We start from the raw sequence: 24,682 nt of genomic DNA on the forward strand, positions 1-24,682 counted from the left end.
CTATTTTTTACTTCCCATGAACTGTCTGCATTCGAGAAAAAAAAAAAGTAACATAAAAGTCAAAAGGTTTAGTGGGCATTCAGCAGGGTTGGTCTAGAAATGATGCCCTTGTGTAACTACCAAGGTTAAGATCACTCCATCATGAAGTCTGTGCTGGTGTGCTTGTCACTGCTCACATCTGTGGAGTGCTATAAGCTTCAACGCATCTTCTGAGAGAAATGCAGCACCATGTATGCTGCTTGGTGTGTTCAGAGTGACTGGAGGTGGAAGAAGAGTGAGAACAAGCACGCACCTGGAATCTTGTATAAACAGCTGTTGAAGGCCTAAACAGGAGGATCAGGGCTTAACCTTACATCAGACTTGACAAACATTTTCTACCCAAGTAGGTCAATGCAATTCAGGTTAACTCAGTAGTTGTAGCCGTTTACATTCCTTAACGTTAATCCTGTGGTCTGCTCCTTGTTCAATTGCAGTATTATAAAGAACCCTGGAGTATGCTTTGTGCAGTGCATTACATTGGAGAGCTGACTGTACTTGTTTTTTTACTTGTTTATGTTTGACTTGAAAAGCTTCTTGAGATGATCCACGGAACAGTAGGTTTGGAGTGAATGTTTTTGAGTGAGACAAGTCTAGAGTATAGACTTCAGAAATGTGCAGTGTTTCCCTTTAAGGCACAGAGTAGGATGTTACTGTATCCTGAAAACAAGTTTTCCTCCCATCTAAACTGTTCGATGTGGCAAAACAAATAGCTGTGGAAGAGAAGGCAGTTTGAGTAGCAGCTAATTTTCCAAAGCACTTAGATGTTTTATTGCCTTTAGTAGCAGTTTAGCAGTGAGACATATATGTATGAAAGATTAAAAAAAAGTTTCACAAGGCTTCATTCTGAAATACCTCTGTCCCACACTCTATTCTGATTTTTGTGGTCACCTACAAAAAATTTGTAGTTCACTCCAGCACACAGTTCATATTTTGGTTTTCTCCAGCCTTTACCTGGTGAGGCTAATGTTAAAATTCCTATTTTCCTTTCAGATAGTAATCAAGAGGCCTTGCTGAAATCTTACACTCGGCTCAGCTCTGCAGTTTGGAGTTGAATTTCCTCTTGTGCAGCACAGTTACAGTACCTCGGAGGAAAGGGGAAGCTAAACTAAAAATGGAGTCCTTTTGTTGTAGTAGTCACTGGATGGGGTAAAGACAGGCAAAACATCATCTGGAGCTTATCATGGCTGCAGGAGTGGCATGAATTGAGTCTGAACTGAAGCAGGTCTAACACTTGGTTGGTGCCCAGGAAACTTCAAATTTCTGCTGATCAGAATGGTGTTGCTGACTTTTGCCTTGAGTAAACAGAACTGTGGACTGAAGTGTTTTAGGCCCGTGTATGCCTTTGTGGTTAACTACCTCCTATTGCCAGTCACAGACTATTAGTTCTGGGGGAAACTTATTAACTGACTCCTGTGTCTATATTAATGCCTAGCTCAGTGGCTTATTGGTATCTCTTGCCTCTCCTCCCCTCTGGGGTAAGGTTCACCCAGCAATTTTGTTTGAGTAAACGTCTATGAGTTTAAAGTAATGCATCACATTCTTGATTCAGTGTGGTGTGATGTGCTGCAAGCTGGTACCTTAAGGAAAATAGTTCTGAGAAGAAGACTTGAAATATGTCTGATCCCATTTGTTATATTTTCTCTTCTATTTTTCATCCTTTGAAACAAAAGAAGAGTCAAGTTAGTAGGCATGTATTTTTCAGGAGTCAGCTATGTGGAGTCAGGACATGTCAGCATTAAAAGATGGTAAATTGTAAGATACTTAACATTGTATGTATTTAGCAAAGGTGAGGTTTTGCCTGTAAAATTCACTGGATGCATTGCTAGCATTCTATTTAATCTGTATTTAAGAGTGTACAAGTCATTAGTGACCTAAGGGATTAACTTGAAGTACACATGTGTTTGTAAAAATTCAGCAATGTGCAAAACTTGTGTCCCTTTGAGAGCTGGCAAAAAAACCTTCTCAAACCTTACATCTGATTATTAACATTGGAGTAAGAGTTTTGCATAGCATGTAAAATACACTCAAATTGTCAGTACTTTAGATTCACATAGCACCTATGTGAACCCCTGTGCAATTAATGTGGTGATAATTAAAAAAAAAAACCCAGAAATTATTTATAAGGAATTCTAGTAAAATTAGTTAGAAGTTAGGTCAGAAACAGGTCAGAGGTGTTGTGATACAGTTATGTGGATTTTTACAGAAATTGGGCAGTGTGTTGAATTTAGTTTTTAATGCACGTATAAGAAACTTCAAGATAGTGTTCCAACTTGTAAAAATAAATTCATAAATAGTGTGGAATGAGAAACAGAGGTTTTTAAACTGTACTTGGTTTTAATTAGTGATTTTTTTTTTTATTGAAAACTATATTGAATTTAACACTTAAACTACAATTTCTGTTGGCTTCTGTATTCCAAAGATTCCCAAGGCTAAAGGCAATTGCTGCATTTTGTTAATTTTATGCCCCCTTCCCTTCCTTCCCGAAATTTCTATGCTGCTTGGTGTAATAAGCATCAGGAATGCTGCTTGTGCTTTTTGTGAACTGCGTATGTTTCATTTTACATATTGGTGAGCTTCACAGGATGTGTTCTGTGAGTTTTGCAGCTAAGTAGCAAGTTTTATCATAGTATGCTTTGTTGTCTTTGTCCTGGGTCAGCTGTCACAAGGAAGTTTTGACTAACTTACCTTTTTCTTTTTTTTTTCAAGCTGTACTGAAATAGCTTGTGAGTTGGTTTCTTTTGTGTGTTTAAAATAGTAGAAAATGTGTTTGACTTCACATATCTGTTGCCTTTGTTAGGAGCAAGTAATTGTACTTCAGGTGAAAGCTTACAATTGTAAAAGCATAGGAGAAAAGTAAAATATGAAAAGATACTTCTCTGCAGCACAAGAAGGGATTTTTCAGGAAAAGATCTATTTCTTTAACTTCCTAGGGTGTTTTTTGTTTGACAAATAACTTTCCACTTGAGTAGCATTTTTGCTTACCTTTAGCTGTACAGTCCAGAGTTAGAGCATCATAGTTGCTTTTGGTCTGCTTTCATTAATCAAGATATCTAAAAAGCAAAACAATATCACTGTCTACCTAATGTCACCTTTTCCAGCCAGGGGCAGTACATCGAGTAAGGTGCAACCTTTAACGGCCCTTCCCCACTAACTGCTCAGTTCAGATGTGTCAGAGTCCCATCCTTGAGAGAAGGCTCTCAGTTTTTCTCTCCTACTTCACACGGTGTCATGCTGTGTACCAGACCTTTTCTGGTTTTGCCTTGAGATTCTGCATGATGACTGTTAATAAAGGTGAAACAATTGTTGGGTGTCATCAGTAGAAAATCTTGTGATACTTTAATAACTTTAGCTGTCAGATAATACCAAGGACGTAAAATTACAAAATACCTGAAAAGTTAATTCTGTTTTAGTATAGCAACTGTGTAGAAAATAGCACGTTATTTATGGGAAAGCAATTTCATGTGAAAGTAGTAAAGCCGGTTTTTGATAGGAATTATTCTTGCTTTATTGTATTTATAACTTACAAAAGCTTTATTATAGCCTTTTGCCGTTTGGTTTCTGTTTCTGCCTGCGCTCCAGTGGGGTGCAGAGAGTCGGTCAAGTTCGCCATCTGCTGGTGCAGGGTGGTGCATGCACTCTGCGGGCGGGGCGCGGAGTGCTGTTTCTCTTTCTCAGATGCAGTAGCTGCATTAGTTTTCCAGAAAGTCAGTTCTTACATTTACTTTTTAGTTAAAATTATTTCCAAAGATACCCCAAGACCATCATGAACTGCTTAGGATAAAGGGATGGCAAAAACTATGCTTTAGTCACTATAGATTATTTAACTTACTGTCATTTCATTCAGTAGTTCATTGAACTTTTAGGTGTGATGCAAGTACAGACAAACGAGCAGGGCTGGAATATTTTTACAAATTATATTTTAATTCAAAAATATAAAAGTCCTCCCTCAAGTTCCACACTTTTGTCTAAACTGTCCCTTAATTTTTTTACAAATAGAAAGGGATGTTCCTGTATAATTAAAAACACACACAGGCCTGCTTACTCTGCTGTAGAACATTAGGATGTTGAAGTGTGTTTTCTTTACTTCCATCAAAGGTTTTTTTGCTGGTTGATAATTGTACCTGGTGACTTTCTGCCTCTCCCCACTGCTGCAGAAGGTCAGGGAGAGCTGGTTTTGGCTCAGACAGAAGCACACAGTGAACAGTGGTGAACAGTCATCGCTTCACCCATGATTTTACTAGGGCTGTAGCAGCCCTGAACATTCCCCACCTTCCCCACTTCATTTTGAAGTATGTTTGTAGTTAAGGAGAAGCATTGTGACTATTGTCTGGTAACTTTGAGCTTGCTTGAAATTTTAAACCTAGCTATATAATCTTAGCACTGGTACTATACGGTTATTCATCTTTATTAGTGACTTGGTGTTTTATGTTAATAATGCAAAGCAAGGATAAGGAAACACTTGTGTCAGAATTTTAAATGGCAATGAAGTTTCCTTTTTAAGAAGACTGTTTGATGGCCATCTAGGCAGGGGAGGGATAAGAGTTGTACAGCTTTTGGTGTTGGATACTGTAGAAATTTTTCTTCTAAGGAAGAAGGAAATGGCAGGCCAAAACAGATTTCAAAGATTAATGTTGGCTTTCCTTTATTTAGGATTATGTGCATCTTTATATATGCCCTTTCTGATCAGAACTGATCCTTAACAATTTTAGTACACTTTTGATTCTGAGTTTGGTGTTCAGAAAAGTGAATGTACTCATTGGACTACAGTCCAGTACTGTTGCAGCACAAACTAGTAGACTGCAACAAGGCTTTACCAATGGTCAAATTCTGTCTGTGCTGTGTCTTCTTCCTCCAGAAGTCAAACCATGCTGCTGCTCCTCCAGCTGACCCCCTTTCCCACAATCCTCAGGGCTATTTAACCACATTATACTTTTCATGCCAGTCCCTCTGCTGCCTTCTCAGAGTCTCCTCATCCAGGGCATGCTCTTTCTTCTCTCTGCTTCTTCCTCCTCTCTCTTCCTTGGCTGCCAAACCTCTTAACAGAACCAGCCACACCTGCCCCTTGTCTACATCAGCCAACCCACCGCCCCTGAAGCCAGCCCACAGCTGTATGTTATCAATGTTAATTAACCCAGCTTCATTCCTCTACAGTTCCCCCTTTTTTTTCCTTAACATTTCATGCCTTATGTTTTTAGCAATCATCACAACCTTTATACAAATAAACTTTTCTTACAGTCCGGACAACTTGTCCCTGAACTGTTTTTTTCTTCTTAACATTTCATGCCTTATGTATTTAACATTCATCACAACTTTTTCACAAATAAACTTCTCATACAGTCTAGACAATTTGTCCCTGAACTCATACACGTATCCCTTCTTATACAGCACTAATACATTACTCTGTGTCCCAACAAACTTCTCAACGTCCTTGTGGTCGCTCATTTCGTCTACAACTGGAGACACATTCAACGAGCACATGAACACTGGCAAGAATACCACCAGGCTGAGCAGCAGCAGCAGGAACGGCGGGAGCCATCCGCGGCATCGCACTGCTCCCACGCCTTCCCCCGGCACAGCCATCACCGCTGGCTGGCTGGACCCGCTCTGGACCTGCCACCGCTGCGGGCTGCTGCCATGTCTGGCCATGTACTCTGCTGCTGTCGCCTGTTACCCTCAGTCTCTTAACTCCATGGCTATCAGGCTTCCTTCTCTTTGATCCCAACAGCTCACCTCTGCCGGTGTCTGATCTGGATCCCCAGGCTCTTCCCACCTATCTCAATGTGATCTGGATCACAGGCTGTCCCCCCCGCCTGTCTCTGCTACATTGGGCACCGCTGTCACTGCCCAAAACTTCAAATGTCCCCTGGCACAGCCATTATTGTTGTCACCGCTCGTTACACTGTCTCACAAGCTAAAGGTCCTGAGGTCAAGCCTCACACAGGGCACCAATTGCCTCAGCACTCTCCAACCTAGCCAGCTGCAACAAGGTCTTTTACCATCACATACCAGCACACTCTTCATGCCAGTCCCTCTGCTGCCTTCTCCTAGTCCCTCCTCTTCCAGGGCATATGTTCTTTCTCCTCTCTCTTCATTGGCTCTCAACCACTTAACAGAAGCAGCCACACCTGCCGCTTGCCTACATCAGCCAACCCACCGCCCCTGAAGCCAGCCCACAGCTGTATGTTATCAATGATAATTAACCCAGCTTCATTCTTCTACACAGCACGTGATTGTATTTGCATTCACAAGGATGCTTTTCTTCAGAATCATTGCAGTTTCTAGTTTAATCCTTCAGGAAAATGATTCAAACTCCAGAAGTCTTTGTTTAATGTTGCAATGGGCAAATACAAACACACCAAACCTGAAGTTGCTTGTAGTTTCTGGATGTTTCCATTTATTTTATGGGAAGATTTATTAGTACGGTTTTGATAGAGGCCTGTTAAACATGTGGAAGAGGATTCATTAGTGCTGTAAGAAGGTTCTTCATTTGAAGTATTTAACCATAAAAATTGTGTTGCTGTGATTACCACAATGTAAACTTAGGAACTGCTTCATTCTGATAGCTTAAATGACCTTGGGCATCTGGATTGTGTTTGTGAATTCCTGACACATGAATTTGCACAAAAGCGTATATAAAATAGGCATGTGCTGAGCTGAAGAGGCAGGTGAAATTTTTTTTTGAGAAATGATATTCAGCAATGCAGTTTAGTGTTGAGTGTGTCTTTGGGATTGTTTTTTGGGTTTTGTTTGTTTTCTTTAAGTAGGTTACCTAGGATGTGCAAGATTAATGATAGTCTTTTTCTTATTTTGGCTAAGCTGCCTTTGTAATTTATGTTAATGAGCTCACTGTGGGTACTCTATTCATCTAGAAGTGCTGGATTAAACTTCTGTGTGTTCCTTTCTTCCAGTCTTCTATTGCCATTTTATTGGTAATTCATGCAACATTAATGGTTTTAACATCTGGATTTTATGAGTTTAGTGATTAGTAACTGCAGATAAAGTAAAGATCTGAAGGAATTATTTCAAAGCAAATAGGCTGTGTAGAATTCATGAAACTTGGTAGTCACTTCAGAGCTGGCAAGCTGTTGAAAACTTCTAGATACTTAAGGAATTTATACACCTGCAGTGAATAGGGCAGGCGGCATTAGGAGGAGTTCAGATACTTAGAGGGGTTTGCTGTGCTGGATCTAGAACAGAAGAATGTGTGGTTGCATATGTACTAGTATTCTAGTTCAGCTGCAAAGTGATCATCTGAGAAACATCTCCTGGATATTACCACTTGCCTGACTCCATATCCCACTGCAGGGTGACTTCAGAGCATGTAAATTTCATATGAAGCTAAGTTGGTACATGCCCCAGCTCCTGTAGCGCATTAGTTCTCAGGATGGGACTAGAGCTACTCCAAAGGTAGTTGCTGTCCTGTCTGTGTCCCTGCCCCCCCCCCCCCCCCCCCCCCCCCCCCCGACACATACAATATTGGTGGCAGGTTCTTAGCACTGTAGTGCTTTCAGTGTCTGTGTGAACTCCTGTGCTGCATTGCTTGCAGCCCATGTGGATATACTAAAGCTAAGATGAAAAACATTAGATTGAGTTAAAATCTGAAGAGCAGAATTTTGATTAAATACTAGCTGTCCTGACTCTTTAATAGTTCTACTTTGTAAGTGATCCAATACTAATGATATTTCATCACCCTTTAATTGTTGATTTGTTTCTCTTTTGAAACTCAAGTTATGTAAACATATCTATTTTCTAGGATTCGTTTCTGATGTGCTTCTGAAAGAAGAACTGAGAATCCATTACATACTTACACTTGTGGGAAAATTCTCCTCCTAATGTATTTTGCAAGCTAATTGAATTATCATAGAAATTCAGCATGGGAGGAGCTGTGAGTGCTGGAGAAGACAACGATGACTTAATTGATAACTTGAAAGAAGCTCAGTACATTCGCACTGAGAGTGTGGAGCAAGCCTTCAGAGCAATTGATCGTGGTGATTATTATCTGGAAGGATACAGGGACAATGCTTATAAAGACTTGGCCTGGAAGCATGGAAATATACACTTGTCAGCACCTTGCATTTATTCTGAAGTCATGGAAGCACTGAAGCTTCAGCCTGGATTATCTTTTCTAAATCTGGGTAGTGGAACCGGATACTTGAGTACAATGGTGGGATTAATATTAGGTAACTTGAACAGTTTTATTTTAATACAGTGTTTGTGCATATTTTTAGAAGATTATACAGGCCCTGTAAAACTTTTACTTCTTTAAAAATGACAGTACTATACTTAAAACTGAGTGAGATGTGTTGTTAAAATGTCGTGTGCTATCTACAAGCTTTTCACTGGCACTGTTGTTCAGTAACACTTCATGGAGTGTTCTGGAAGAGGCAGTCGGCCCCGGTTGCCTTTCTGTAATCTAAAGTTCTCATTTGAAAGAAAACAGTCCTTTTATTGCTTAAAAGGAGAAGGCATACAGGAACAGTATTTGAGGGTAAAATTTTAGTCTGTATTGGTACCTTGTTTATGCCCTTACTCTAGGTTACGGTTTTGATTTACAGTTTATGGAAACAAAAATTTAAAATGTAAAGGGTAATGACTCTTGAAGAAACTTATTTGAAAAATATCAGTGTGCAATTGATTATTTAAAAGTAGACTTGGTAATTTTATTAAGGAGAAGGTTTGGAAATGTAGACTGACAAGACTGTTTAAGCGCTGCAGGTCTGTAGGCTTTTTAACAGATTAGCACTGTGGTTTTTCTTCTGTTTTCAAATAATCTACTGTATGAAAAAGATTGGAATGAGTTATTTAAAATTTACATTTTAAAACCTATCTTAGAAAGAGGAATGATTTAATACACACCACCCCCCCCCCCAACACTGAGAGTACAGAGCATGTGTATCAACAGTTCTTTCTTACAAATTAATTTCATTACATGAAATAACTTCATTTATTTTAGTATGTGGTTTTCATAGCTAGAACTTCATTGACTGTATTACAAAGAATTTTCGTATTTCTTTGGTTGCCCAAACCTTGCTGACAGGTAATACACAGATTTGGAATATATATATTTATATACACAACTGAGATGTGAAGAGTTAATTTGTGAATTTTCAGTTAGTTTAGTTACTTTGTCATCTCTAATTTATTGAAGAGTAGAAATTATCCCTAATAGTATATAGTAGGCATCATTTGTTGGCATCTCTGGCAGTGTCTTTTGTTACAGTCAGTACCAATTCAACAGATTCCACTGCTCTCTTGTGGAGACGAGAGCTATGTTCATTCACAGGTAACAAAAATCCCCACAACCTACTCTATTAGAGTATTGCTTTGCCCTTTTCAACAGTGTTTGTTTGAGAGTAGATATTTTTAATTAGGTTGCAATATTTAAAGTTCAGTGTTCTATTTCACTATTAAAACAACTAGTAAATATTGCTGTACTTTTTCCTCTGAAGTGTTTGTTCAGGGTAGTGAGTAATAGTATTCATTTATTTCTCTGACTTTTGGAAAGCTTTATTTCATTATTCTTTAACTATGATGTTTAAAAAAGAAATTGTGGCTTATTGCACTTGCATCAGTGTATTTTTCTAACTGATTCTGAGTGGCTGTTGGTTGGCTGTTGAATGCTCCTGGGTTTGACCTCTCTTTATCAAGCAGAATTCCTGTCCTTCAGATTATTATATGCAGAGTTGAAGAAATGAAATGGGAAAAGGCTTGTTCTTCTACAGAGGGCGAGATCGGCTGACAGTTCCCAAGAAGCACAGTTACACTGGAGGTGTTCCCACAGAGCCACCGCCGGTGCTGATACTTCTCTAGCAGTGCTGAGGTGCCTGGAGCACTGACTGGTCAGCTACTTACAGAAGCAGACTTCCCATGTTTCTGCAGTGCTGTACCCAGTCTCCAAAGCCTGCTTGGTGTTGTAATGTCGTTTGAGTGCTAGGCTGAGGCATGGAAGCAATAAATACAATTTACATGCCTTTATTTTCTTACTCTGCTCCCTTTGATAAAATTACTTGTTACATGAAATCATTCTTCTTTATTGTTTGTTTTAAACCAGGGAACAGCTGCTTTAACAAAGAAAAACAAACAGATGTAAGTTTCTGATAAATAAACCATGTATATTTTTAAAAGCTCACTTTTTAAAAACAGATCTGGTGTGCACTGCAGTTAATAACAGAGTAGTGGTTTCTGACCATAGTTGAATATCTTTGTTTGACAATGTAGTGAGCAGTATTTCTGCTGTGTTGGCAGTGTCAAAATGGCTAGATTAAATCATCAAATAATTTGAAATGGATAAACATTTGTAAGTTTAGCACCATACTAAAAAACCCCCACCAAACAACTGCCACTCCACAGAGGTTAAGTTAACTGTTGCTGGTAACATTAAAATGAAATACAGTTCAGACTAATGGTGGAATTGCTAGCTTATTATGCTGAAAGATGCCAGTTGACTTTAGAGAATAGTAGAAAATGTTTTTAGGAGACTGCTTAAATGTACAGCTGTGACTTCTGATGAAAGAACAGAAGATGTTTCTGTATTTCTGTTCAAATTAAGAATATCACAGTGTATCATGGTGTGATGATGTCTTGCATTCATAGGTATTGAAACAACGGACATTTACATTTTTTTTAATGTTTTTAAAATTGAGTAATGGAATGTATATGTGAATTTTGGGACAGGTGATAATGCATTTTTAATTTAAATTATGAGGTTGAAGAAATGGTGATCAATTTTTAACTAATGAAAACATACCTTGGATGCTGCTGCATGCTGTAGAACTCTTAACTGCACTGGTTAGAACATCGTAACCATGCAAGGGAGCATTGAATAATTAAATAGCTAGGAAGGGATTGCCTGTGCTGGTGCTTTTCTTAATGTGATAGATGATAACCTAAATTTACAGTAGGTATGTCAACAGAAGGTACATGCTTTCACAAGTTCTAAGAACATTCCTTGGATGATCCACCTACTTCTTGCTTGGCATCAGAGAGGTCTTATGAACACTGCCTGTGGTAACCTGCTGGATCGGTTTTATTTCACCTAGTAGAAAATGATCTAAACTATGTTGTGTTAAGAATTGCAATTATTAATCAGCTTAGTGGCATACACTTTTACAGTAAAATGAAACCTTTCCTGGTAATCCTAGGTCTTTTTTATTAATCAGTGTCCTAGAAAAGACAAATTGAATTGTTTCATTGGAGTAACATCTTTGAGTTAAATATTTAGGAAAGATTTAGAATGCAGTAGAGGTTATAAATACAAGTTTTGTCTAATCTTATTGATGTTTACTTCCCTTCCTCCCCTTACCTCTCCCTTTTCCAATTCTATGCTCCAGTGACTAAAGTCCCTGGGCTATAAGTGCATGTTAAATATAGAATCCCCACAGCAAATGTGACTATCCAATTCGGATTCCTTCCTGATGTGGATAATCCTCATAATACTGTCTCATGATTTCTTCGTGTTCCGGAAAAATAGCATTAACTTCTGGCACCCAGATTGACTTGAAAATACACTTAGATTTGGTTGCAGGAAAGCAGTGTTGCAATTGTGGTGCAATTGTGATGAGTGAACATAATGTGGTCAATTTCAGTGTTCTGGATGGAAATTTATTGTAAGTAAATCAGAGCAGACTTCTGGTTTTGGAACCTGCAGAATAAAAGACAGATGTGGCTAAGGGATATAATACCTGGCCTCTGAATTGTCAAAAGCTGACATTTTTGTCATAAGAAAACATCAAACTATAAATACCAAAATACAGACTAAATAATGATTTTAAATTGTTGTAGTCGATCTAAATACTGTATTGAAAAAGAAGCTACTCAAACTGACTTTATGTAGTCATTCATTTTTTTTCCTGCATGCTTAGAAGAAAATTCGTCCTGTAAAATCATTTTACCACAGTTCTGTCCTTGTTCAGTCATTGATCCTCTGGCCTTTTACCTTCCTCATAAGCATTGGCAATGCAGACACAAAAAATAACTGTCTAGCAGTTGTTGGGAGACTTCTCTGTGTTACGTGATCTTAGTGATTTCACATATGAAAGGTATAATGCTGTTCCATGCAGTTGTGCTGTGCTTAAATTAAGAAAAAGCCAAAACCAACCAACCAAAAAACCCCAAACAAACAAAAAACAACACAACCCAAACAAACAACAAAAACCCCCCACCCTACTCTTTTTATTTACAGGACCATTTGGGATAAATCACGGAATAGAGCTTCATTCAGATGTGGTAGAATATGCCAAGGAAAAATTGGAGAGCTTCATAAAATATAGTGATAGCTTTGATAAGTAAGTATCTAATTTGTCTATTTCACTTTGCAGCAGTGTTTTTGTTTTTGAACTGAGTGTGTCATTGCTTACTAGTTTAGGGGAGGGGAAAAGAATGGTGTCACACAACCAAAACATAACATTTCCATTTTGTTACGCTAGTTCATGAGGTAAGGCTTAAGAAAGCACTCTTCAGAAATGTGGGAGTATTCCTGATGTATAATAGAATTAATACAATTGATTTTTCTGCATTTTGGTGATGTATGTACATATATACATGTGTATGGGCATGCACATATACATATGTACTTCAGGAGAATTATGCGATATGCAGGTGTCTTTGCATGTTTAAAGTAATCTGTATCCATTAAGTCAGTTTTTATTTTATAATTGTACATTATCCTCCTGTACAGTATGAACTTTTTTCTAATCTACCACTGTTGATATAGACATGAGTAAATTTATCTGATTGTATTAATGCTTATTGCCTGAAGACATGGACTTAGAATATTAATCAGTGCTCATATACCACTCACTTCTACTGGTGTACTCCTGGGTTACAGGGCTTGAACCTTATTTTTATTGAACTCAAGAATTTTTTATTACTAAAGTTGGCCTATAAGAATCTGCCTGTGTGGAAAGAAAGGCAAGGTTCTGCAAGGGCTGTTCCTTGTAAAGATGCTTTTCCTTACAGGCAGTAAGTTCTCCAAGAATGATTATAAGGTAGCTTCTGGAAAGGCAGTAAAGTTTTTGAATTGTAGGATTAGCTTAAGATTGCATGTCCTTTGCCTCTTTTCTTCCCCAATGGGCAACAGAGAAAAATTCTTTCTCTTTACCTTTGTAATGTGCTTTATGAACTGCTGTGTTCCTGGTTATGTTTGTTGGAGCTCAATCCACTTTTTTCCGTAGCCCAAACTTCAGAAGCTCTGGTCTGACCACAGGCCTTCCTCCTTCATGCTCTGAAGTAACAGAAAGGTATCATCCTAGTGTTACCTGTATCTGAATTAAATTCTGTACTAATGATATTGGCTAGATGGCTTTAGTACTGTGTTCTGACATTACAATAAACATAGTTATCTAAGAGAAAATACATATGGTTCATTACTGCAGTGTTAATTTTAATACAGGCACTTAATGTTAGTTCAGGTAAATACATATAGAAACCAGAAAAAATTGATTCATTCAGGAACTTCATGATGCACTTTATATAATCTGTCTTTAAAAAGTGTGTGAAATGTGGTCACTTGTGAGCATTAATAATTCTGCGTTAGTGGCTCTAAGTTAGATGTACTTGCCAGCTAATGAGCTGATGCACATTCCTGTACTCAGACATACAAAAAGGTGGTTTTGATTGAAATGTTTTTCCAATCTTGTGATAGATTTATGTACAGAAATTGAGTGCAGGGGTAGCAAGAAAACATTATTTTTTAAACAAGATCTGATTAGGATATTTATTTAAAAGAATATCAGAACACTGATAAAAGAATATTCAAAACATGCAAGATCTGGGGGGGGAAAAAAGCACCAAAGTTGCTAAACTGGGCATAAATGAATGTCAGTGTTTTATGTATATTGTTTTTGAAGGAAATAAGTGATTATACTCAGTAAATGATCTAAATGTTCTTAAAGAGGAGAGTTATTTTCCCCTAATTCAGGAGATCGGCTCTGGGGACAGTGTTATAAATGCTGCATGCTGTTTACAATCATAGTTCAAATGATCTTTAATTATACAGTGTTACTCCAATGAGGGGGAAAAAGTCAGCAGGCTGGTAAATATGATCTGAACTTTATCACTAATTTGTACGTTGTATTTTGGCACATGCTGTTTAACAATCCACCTTTTCCTCACAACAGTAAAATACTAAGCAATGGCTACAGAAACACCCTCCTCATCAACCTAACAAAAGCTACGCTTCTGTGAAAATGCTTTCTTAATACAAATCTACTTGGTAAACAGCTGCGCTGCAGCTGACATGGTACTGATGAGCTGGTTGGATTTTGTGTTTTGAGGGGGGATTTGTAATGTGTCTGCATAGCTGATTCTGGCTAACTGCTTTCTTTGTAAGGATTCTGTATTTTAATGTAGTTAATGAAGATGGTATGGTTTTTTTCTTTGATGGGGTCCTTCTGTGTCTTCTTAATTTAAGTGAATTTGTACAGCATGTCTTAAATTTCAATCTGCTTGTTGAAGTAATGTGCTCTAGGTCAGTAAGTTTGGTTTTGATTCTTGTTTCAGTAACTTTTTCCTGCATCTTCATTTATAAGTGAAAGATATTTACCCAAAGTTGCGCGGACTGTGGCATCAGAACTTAACTACTGATTTGGTCAGCTTAGTATTTGGACGAAAGACCACCCAAGAAAAAGGTGTGCGGTGTCTTGTCTACTGTTGAACACTGGTGTATATATATCTAGCAGGCATCCTTACTGTTTGAAAATAGATTTTATGTGGCAAGACTGGTATGAATGAAGCTAATTGCTTGGGCAGGGGTGTGTGTGTGATGGGGAAAAATACCTTACTCTTGCCAGCAGCCTCTAACGAGGCACGCGGGGGACAGGAGGAACACAGAGACTATGATTGATTTTCCTGGCAGTAATGGAGTTAATGCGGATGGGGAATTCTGTAAAACTTCACATTGCCACTTCCCTGTGTTCATTCTTTAGTGTATAATGTTCTTTGGTCTGGTCTGAATATTTTAAGCAATCTCCTTTTTGAAACAAAAGATGGTTTAACCTTATGGGTGGGTACTCGGAGAGCTTCAACCTAGATCCGAAATAAACAGTATCTTAGCTTTGTGGTGTTCCTTTGCTTGGAGCAATAGGCCATTGGCTTTGCACCTGACTTCTTTGTGGAGCTGGGTCATGATAATTCACGTGGGGTTCTGCCTGACAAAGCAGGATGGAATATTTCTATTGAATGACAAGATAACCATTTTTATGGGGGAATGATCCAGTGTTGTGTGGTATAAACTAACTTTTCCCCCTTGATTCCTGAGAAGAATGTTGGTGAAATTAAAAATTTACTTTTCTATGATTGGGATAGATGCTTGACTAAAGACTGGAAGCAATGTGAAAATAGCGTGTCCAGAAGGATTTGAGAGACTCACTCTGCTTAAATAAAGGAAGGGTTGTCTACCTCTGGTAGCTGAGCTTCTCTCAGTTTTGGCCTGTTGAACTGTTGATTAGAGGAAAAGCTTTTCAGGTACCTGTTTCAGAAAGACAAGTAATTCCATAATCACTTGTATCTGTATCCATATCCCACCAATCTAAAAATCTTTTTCCTCTAAACGGAGGTGGAGTTGTTCCTTCTGAGAGTAAAATGCTGCCTTGATTTTATTTGATGGCGCATGTTTGCCAGTAGAAGCACAGGGGAAGTTCCATCTGAAAGCACCTGAAAGTGTTGTTGTGGTTGAGGTGTAAAGATTTTAGGTATAGCAAATTCTCTGACCCTGAAATGCATAAGGCTCTCTTCCATTCTTAAAACCTTCAGGGAATGCATGCCAGTTAAGGGGAAAAAACATTCCATAAGAAGGCTCTATCTAAAACACGTATGTTCAAGTACCAGGCCCCGCTTCACCTGTTTATTGAAGGGGAATGTGTTGTCTTTTCTGCTCCCAGTCAACTTCTAGACCTAGAATATCCAGCTCGGAGAGAGAGCCACAGGGCAAGGCTAGGTTGCCCATCTTCTAGCACCCTATCAAAAACCAAACGTGGGTAAGATGTTGAAGTCCCTGCTGTGAAAGAAAATCACCAACCCTTCTCGGGATCAAAAGAAACCACTTCAATGGTAAGTGACAAGAACCCTAGTACTACTTCTGGGATAACTGTTATGGGTGAAACTTCTTCATGAAGTCCTGTAGTAGGTTGTGTTAGCACTGAAAACTAGTAAAGTTAATCTTCCATAGAACATTTGTCTTCATCAAAATTTAGGGCTCCTGTTAGGCCCCTGAAGGCTCACTGTCTTTTTATTAAAGCAGATTTCAAATGGAAAGTTCCTTGTATACACACAAAGAAAAGAAACCTCCATCCTGCCTGTGCAGCTGATTAATAATTGCAGTAAAAAAATCAAATCAGGAAGAGCAAATGGTCACCAGAACTCACTGATAAACTTTCTCAGTTTAAATCTTACTTATAACTTAGTCTTGGTTTCAAATTGTCTGATGGTTTTGTTAGTGGTGAATAAATTCTTGTTGAGGTTAGTTTAATCAGAATAACACAGGGACTGCAAGAATTCCGGTGGAATTCTTTGATGCCAGAGGTTGTTAAACAAAAAGGAAAGGAAAACAGGCTTTTGAAATATCCCTTTTTTATTTAGAGATATTAAGCATACTACACATCATAAACCAGAAGGCTCCGAAAATTGACAATTGAATCTACTCTTACCTAGGAAGGAACAAACCCTGCTTTCTTCAAGCATTTGATAGTCGAAGAAATACATATTCTTGTCCTCTCAGAACCATACGTGAAATATCTTTCATAAAGAAATTAATAAATCCAACAGTGGATGCTGCTTTGGACAGCTCTCATTGCTGCAAGTTTTAAAGTACTTAGAAAGTTTGTTAAAAGCGATGACAGTGCTCAGTGCATGGTTCCTATAAAATCTGTTGCTTCACAGATATGTGCAATATAAAGTATGACAATTTTAACTTTATTAAACCATTTTTCTGCTTCAGTAAAAAGAGGAAAGCAAATATTTTGCTTTTTTTGTTAATAGATGAGTTGTTCTCCAGACTTCTATCCATAGATATATTAGGGCTCTGACAGTAAACTGAAATGACAGAAATTTTTTTCTTGCCATCCTATTCCTGCCCACTTTCCTTAAAATTCACTATGGAATTGAATAAAAACCTATTCCTTTGGTGTAATTTCTCGTTTTAGCACCACATACAGTTTACATATAGTACATAACAAAATTTAAATTTTGTAAACCAATGCTGAAGGGAGGGTGAGATTACTTGTAAGGGTTTTTTAAGAACCAGTGTTTGATGTTTTCCTCAGAAACAGTTGTGTGATATGTTTTGGCCCACCTCAGTGAAACTGATGAGACTATAAGAAATTGTAAACTAGATGTCATAGTTATTCTATTATATAGCCTCAGCTAAGTTTATCCAAAAAGGATGACAGATACAAGTGAAGTAGACATACAGGTGTCTCACTGTCTCTACAGCATTGCGTGGAAGCTGAAAAAATATTCAAGACAAAATTACTGAATAGAAATTTTACCAGCATCAGTTTTGGCTGTTACTCTATTGCTGATTAAAATTACTGTTATTGTAATTGGATGCAAGGGACTAGAAATGTGTTGTTGTAGATTTTGTTTTCAAAGATTTAATGTTTGTTTCTGTTTAAAATTTGTAGTGTACGTGCAGAAGGTCTCTCAAATAATAATACTAATAGGTAAAATGTGTGTAACTTTTCCACAAAATGTGCTAGCAATCCACAAATACGCATTTATACATGAACCAAAGACTAGTTCAGAATGCTTAAAAAAAAAAATATGCTTAACCAAAGTGGAATGAGCAGTAAATAACAGAAAATAGTAAGGTGGAAAGAACTTGCCATCTTGCTCTGCTGCTGTCCCACTTCACAGGAGAAGAATTGATGCTCTTTAAAAATCATTTTCCCATACTAACTGATGCAGGCTTAAAGTTTCTTAGCTAGTGATTTAATCTTAACTAGACATCAGACAATATAATGTGGGAACCATTCATTGAGAGGCAAATAGGAAGATGTTTTCCTGCAATATACGAAGTACCTTTAAATCTGATTGATACTAGTTCTAATGCACTTCTGCAGTTAGGTAAAATGAGAAAGTCTAATGAGGCATAGCAAACAGAAAGTAATTTCATTATTCTGTTGCGTATTCTTGTGGTGTGTTATATCACACAAAGCCACGTGAGCATTGACCTTCATCTGTGGATTTCAAAGAAAAGTTTTATGTCAGTTTAAAACCTGAAAAATGACTAAATGATCTGAAAGCTGCTTCAAGGTTTCCTTCAGTGAATGCATTGGTGTTTAAACAGAGTCTAGGAGTACTTCGAGTAGGATTACTGTCTGTGAAATTCTTGTTTGACATAGGAGAAGCTTTAGGAGTATTGTCTCTTTAATACAAATGGACAAAGGAGATGGAACTTCCTAGATTAAATTATGTGTAGCTTTTCAGTCTGTCTTAAATAAACACAGGAAACACTTATTTTTCAGCTGCTGTAAATTCTTTTAGGTCAGTTTTTTGTTGGTAAAAAGAATAGGCAACTTCCAAACTATTCTGCCACAACTGCTGTAGGTTTTTTGGTTAGGTTTTTTTTTTCTTCCTTCTTCCCCCATTCTGAGGAGCTCTTCTCTGGAAAATATGGTCAGCAGTATATTAGAATTAGGGCAATGACATATTAGCATAGGACAAAAGTGAGTGTTATTTCCTTGTCATGGTAGCAAAAATAGTTTAATGTTTTATCATGCGTTTTCAGAGTCTGAACATTTTGCAGATTCATTTCAGTGTCTGTTATTAATGTATTTGGTTTAAGGGTAATATGATATAAAGCTAATTTCATGAGTTCTTATGCTGGATTTACCATTGTGTTTTGGAATATGTATTAAAATGTGTTTGGTTTTTGTTTTGTTTTTTTCCCCCATGAAGAGACAGGTGTGAAATTTGCTTTGCAATGGTTTTGAATTCTTTGTTCCAGTGCAGTGTCACTGTAGTTCAAATGGCAAGTGTTAACAACATGCCAACCTTTTCTTACACATCATTGAAGTTGAAGAATAGTCCTTTGTGCCCGAAGTTTAAATAAATTTAAATAAATTTCCTATTAGAAGGGAATTACTTGGAGCAGCTTGATGCTATGAATGAGATTTCAGATGACTTGGAGGGTTTGAGTTGTCTGACTACAGGAAATGAATGTGGATGGGAAAACTATACTAAATTCATACTGAAATGGGTTTCCTGTTTGTAAGAGCAGCAAGCTGAGATACGAGTGACCAAATATAGAGATAGGAACAAGAGTACTGTTAGATATCCTGGTATGACTGAAGTAGTTGAGAGGTGTAAAATGTAGCTGGAGTGATGCTGCTTTTAAGAACTAATTTTTCTCTTAGCAAAAGACAGGTGTAAGTAGTCGGTATTGCTTTTTTTGAAGTATCTTGTGACATACTTTATTATTTCCATCAGAGAAGCCTGTGGGTATTGAAAGTTGGTTTTCCTTCAAATTACTTGACTTTTCTCCCCAATTCTATTGAACTACTTCTTTTCTAAAGGGAAAAAAAAAGGGTGGCGATTCATGCCTACTTGAATGTGGTTTCATCTCCAAGAGAGATCAGGATAACATCCTGCATTCGTGAAGTTTGTATAGGTAGAAGACCTTAGCCCAAGAATGTGCTCATTTTTTTGTTAATGGCTTGCTATGACAGAAATACTAGATTGGTGGATATGGATACAGGAGCAACAAAATTTAATATTAGTTTTTGCTATAAATGTTTTTTAAAATTAATATTCATTTTATCACAATAGTAATACTTAGTGTTGGTATCTATGGGGAATCTTAAAAGAACATGGGCAGTAACAATCTGTTACTTGATGATTTTCTTAAGTTTCTGCAGCAAAGACAGAGATACACCTCAGTTTCTAGAGATTATTTTTTTTTTTACAGTTATCTGGAAGAAAAGTACCATAGCTGTATTGAGGATAAACTTGAAACAGGATAGGTTTAAAATCTGCAAAAGATGGAAGGGCAAAATCAGGTCAACAGTATTTTATGTGCTTGAAACTGCTTTATTATCTTAGGCCATTGCTAAATGTGATCTGCATGTGCTTAGATTTATCCTTTGGCAAGTGCTTGTTTAAACAGAAATTTTCTGTTGCTTTATTATCTATAGTAGGAACTTCCATTTTCTGTTCTGTTGGCTTGGTTCTTTTGTAATCAAGATACCAGTTTAAACACGTAATGTGTATAAAACTCCTCCAGATTGTTCCAGTGCTTTACTTTTTTTGCCTTTTTTTTTGGCATCTGATGTAAGAAATAAGAGGTTTTCTTTGTTACTTACATAATGCTCTGGAAAGCCACCCTGACCCTTTGGTTGAGGTGAACAAATAGTCACGAACACTTGGTATTTCTTAGTTCCATTTCAACTCAGTAACTCAAAAAGCAAAATATTACTTCATCTTGATAGGTAGCTTATGTGATTGTCAGTGCTGCATGTTAAAGCAATAAACTCTTTATTTCCAGCAGTGTCATTAATCTAATTAAAGATAGTTCAGTGTAACACAGAAGGTAAATGAATATCTGATCTGTTTTGATAGCCTAAAGGCAATAGGAATAAAATCAACTTGCCAGATAGTGACAATTAGGACTAAAGTAATATGGGTTTCATTAGCTCAAGTTCCATTGCAAAACAATGTAGTTGATACTACTTTAATACTGTAAGACTTAACAGGCTTGTGATGCTTTTGGTAGTTATTCTTAAAATCACTTATTCCCTTGTGTTTGCAGAACCTTTGTATTTAAGTTATTAGATAATTTCCTGATCAAATGATGGAGTCTTTTATACTTAAGCAAAGTTAAGTTCAGTTTTACTCATTTTGAAAATTATTTGGGAAAGCTAGTGGAACAAATTCTCAAAATTACACTCCAGTCTCTTTTGGAAGGTCATCACAAATTACTGGATTAGATAAATACAAGAAAACGTTACATGCATTTATCAGTTATTTTTGATTCAGAGGCTTGTGTATCTTTTTGTGAAAATGGAATCAGCTGTGAAGATTCAGGGAGTTGGGGAAGAGTCTCCTTGTGTTACTGGTGAGGTTTACATGGGAGTGTGGAGGAGTAAGGTTTGCTATTGTACAATTTACTAGGTTTGGAAAGTCTGTAATCTACCATGAGCTCTGTATGCCTTTATTTCTGGCATTTTGTTACTGCTCATACCGTAACACATGAAACAGTTGGTTCTGTGAGAAGCACGAATGAAAAGGGTTGGCTTTTGAACTTGCATGGTGCTGTGACCAGAGACAGTTTATAACCTTTTCCTTGTATTTGTTCTATCTTTAGCTTTATGGGTGACAGGAAGGTATGTAGGGCAATTTCTAAACTGCCTGTGTTTGAGTGGGCAGCTGGCATACCAGTGCAGGCCAGATGGATGTTACCATTGCATGGCCAGGTGAGCTGAGTAGACCTCCTTGGTTTTCATCTGACATGGACTAAAGAGTTCTTCAGGAATTAAATGTACTTTAGTCCTTACGCTGTTCAGGTTTGCTGTGGGAAATGAGTCTTCAGGAAACTCCAGCTACTGACAAACAGGATTGAAACTAGCTGAAGCTATATGGGGGAAGAAGGTTATTTTTTGAAGTAAATGGACTAATAAATAACTGGCTCACATCTCCACAAAACTGTGCTAATAATGTGGATCACAGTCCAGCCAATTTAAAGGGCCTATAGATAGAGTTAGTCTCTAGTGCTTAACCCATCTCGTAGGTATAATAAGAAGTTGCTTCTGTGCCTTCATTTGCACTTTGTGCCCTTCTGGCTTCAAACTGTGGAGCTAAACAAGAAATTCTCTTCAGCTTTTACTGTATTTGTAAAGACTACTGGATTTTAATCCATAGCTCACGTATAGTGTATTTTGTGTCTGGGGAATGTTTTGTGGGGTTTTTTGTCTTGTATTTTTGACTTAAGAGTTTGGTGCTCCTGCTTGTTCTAAGAGGGTGTGAACAGTGGCTTCATGAGCTTTAAGGTGCTTTCTAGTAGAGGAAGCAGTTTAGACATATCTGGTAATAAGTTTGCCAGCTTTTAGAGGAGCATTTTGAGAAGATCACAAGTGAAAATTGCCAGGTTAGGCAGGCAGGCTGTCTTCATTTTTCTAAAAATAACTAGGGACTGTCTCAAGACCTAAAACTGCATTTTAGAAAAGTACCATATTTTCTCTTTCCCTGCTCCCCCACCCTTGTACTTTTGAAGCCTACAAAAGTACTTTACTCAGACTTTCAAATTAAATTGATGTGGTGCTTGACTTAAACTGTAGCATGAACTGCTTGATTGACCTTCACTGAATACAGAAAAATACGTGATAGTCCAAGTGCTTGTGAAATGAGTTGGCTTCGTCAGCAAAGTGATCAGTGCCTCAAGTTTCAGTTTCTTCCCAGCATTTAACCTTGTCTAATGTATTTCTAGATCTTTCTCTGTTAATCTGAAATTATTTCAACTACAGTTCATGCTGGGCTAGCTGCCCAGTTTGTGCAACAGTCATTCTCTATGCTCCCTCCCTCTCCCTTTTTTTCCTTTGTAATCTACCGGTGTTTGTAGACTTCAATTTTTCCTCTGAACTTGGAAGAGGAAACAACTTTGTGGACTGTTTGCCACATAGCACATGAGCTGTTGAGTAGTTGGTAGAGGATTCTGGAGTCAGTCTATGACTAGACAAAAAAGGAAGCATTTGCATTCTTTTCAAGATCAAACATCCCATCTTGGGGAAAAAATGATATACTTCAAGAAAAAACTTCAGTTTAATAGAATTCTAATTTGTTAATGGCAGTGGTATAGATGGGAAAGTGAGCCAAGCCTTATAGGCAGCATCCCTAAGCAGTGAAAGCTGCCAGGTTTCCTTGTGACTGAAGCAATGTTGATTTGAATGTTGTCAGGTGTTGTACTGGGATTTGCTACTGCTAGCCAAGTAAAAGAAAAAAAAATATATTACTTTCCAATCATGGTCAACTGTAAAGTTTTTAAAATGGCTATATGTATTTGAAGAAGTTTTTAGAAGTCATTCCTTCAGGATGAAGTTTGAGATGTTTTGGATTGTAATACTGCCAGATTAAGTTTATGAACTGTTTCATGCAACAGCGTGTTAGATTTTACTTGGAATTTTTTGTTTTATACACCCCACCCCCCAAGAAAACCATAAAGCCTTTCTATGAGCTACTTTGTAATCTTAAAATATTTGGGGAAAAAATGTAGTTACTCGCTGAAGGAATTTTTTTACAAAAAGGTAAATTACCTTGATGTTAACAGCTGAAGAAGGAGGGTACTTCAGAGATTTGAAAAATGTTCGAAAATATCACTGTAATGGAGAAAATAGGCAGCTTTAGCAATAAGGCTCTGTGCTGTACATGTTTCCTTTGGTATTTTATGCAGTGACAAAGACTATTTACAGTCCTTATGACTTCTGTTACTAACTTCGGTCCACTTGAAAGTGTTTGTATAACTTCGATTTGCTGATGAAAATTAGATGCTTCTGAGAATCTCTTTTTATTGCTTTCTGTCTGGCCAAAAAATGTCAGTCTTTTCCATTAAATTCCTTTCTTTGGGAAAAGTGGATTGGGCTCAAGGTGGAAAATGGGGAGCTAGGGGAAAACAAGTCTTTTAAAAGCCTGATCTTTAAAAAAAATAGAGGGAGGGCTATTAGGAAATTAAATGTTTCAATATTTATCAAACAGCCTGGATATCACATGTTGTTGATGAATTTACTGTTTTATAGGCACTTCTGCTGTATGGCTTGTAAGGTTTCTTTAAACAAATCTAATTACTTGCACTTAGGAAGTCTCTTATTGCTTTGAGGCCTTTTCTGTTTTGCATAATACATAATTATAACTGCTTAAGAATGTTTCTTTGGTCCCTGATGTAGCAGAAAAAAATCCCATTATTTTCAAGTAGTATTGCCTAACTACAGACTTTTAGAGTATGTATGCTAATTTTTCTTCATTACATAAAGGAAGGTATGAAAAATATTTTTCTGTTTCTATCTGGACTGGCTTTTCTTAAAAATCCTCATTTGAAATGTCCCCTCTTTTGTTTTTTCTTCCCCTTAGATTTGAGTTCTGTGAACCTGCCTTTGTGGTTGGTAATTGTTTGGAAATAGCCTCAGACAGTCATCAATATGACCGGATTTACTGTGGAGCTGGAGTCCAGAAAGACCATGAAAACTACATGAAAATTTTATTGAAAGTGGGAGGCATTTTAGTAATGCCTATAGAAGATCAGGTGACTTAGTGACAATTTCCCCTTTTTATCTTTTAGTATGAGAAATATATAATTTAAGGAATGCTTTTAAATGTATATTTGACTAAGTTAACATTCAACTAATACTGTGATTCAGTGTATTGTTGCAGTTAAGCAGATACTAGTCTTTTTTAATGGTCTTGAAAGGTTTTCCCTTAAACTCGTAGGAAAACATCAGTATCCTGCTTCCAACAAAGTCGGTGGCAAAACTGTCTTCACTGAAACTAAACTCCATTCATAGTATTTCAGTTATACTAGTCCCAGATTGCTTTGAAACAAAGAAACCACCCTCTAAACCAGAGAATTTGTGTCAGAAATGGGAAATAACTGTGATTAGTGGAACATTGCTAGGGGAGGAAACAACATGACATTATTTTCAGCAGTTTCCAGTGTTGTTTTACT

The 24,682-nt window shown here is 37.3% G+C and overlaps 1 protein-coding gene across 8 annotated transcripts in view; it reads left to right on the plus strand.

Annotated features, from left to right (window-relative positions):
• PCMTD1 (protein-L-isoaspartate (D-aspartate) O-methyltransferase domain containing 1) overlaps positions 1–24,682 on the plus strand; it is a 46,651-nt gene that overhangs the window by 13,882 nt on the left and 8,087 nt on the right. For 4 of the 8 annotated variants that reach the window (XM_055798816.1, XM_055798815.1, XM_055798814.1 and 1 more), the window contains exons 2-4: positions 7,793–8,219; positions 12,221–12,323; positions 24,091–24,262. In XM_055798816.1, the coding sequence (XP_055654791.1) occupies positions 7,913–8,219; positions 12,221–12,323; positions 24,091–24,262 (582 nt within the window). In that variant the 5' untranslated portion in view covers positions 7,793–7,912. Of the gene's footprint in view, positions 1–1,029; positions 7,471–7,792; positions 8,220–12,220; positions 12,324–15,917; positions 16,087–24,090; positions 24,263–24,682 lie in introns of those variants that run through there. The other 4 variants (XM_055798822.1, XM_055798819.1, XM_055798821.1 and 1 more) reach the window with 4 other exon arrangements.

The sequence above is a fragment of the Falco peregrinus genome, chromosome 3, assembly GCF_023634155.1.
Source record: "Falco peregrinus isolate bFalPer1 chromosome 3, bFalPer1.pri, whole genome shotgun sequence".
NCBI classification, from domain to species: Eukaryota; Metazoa; Chordata; class Aves; order Falconiformes; family Falconidae; genus Falco; species Falco peregrinus.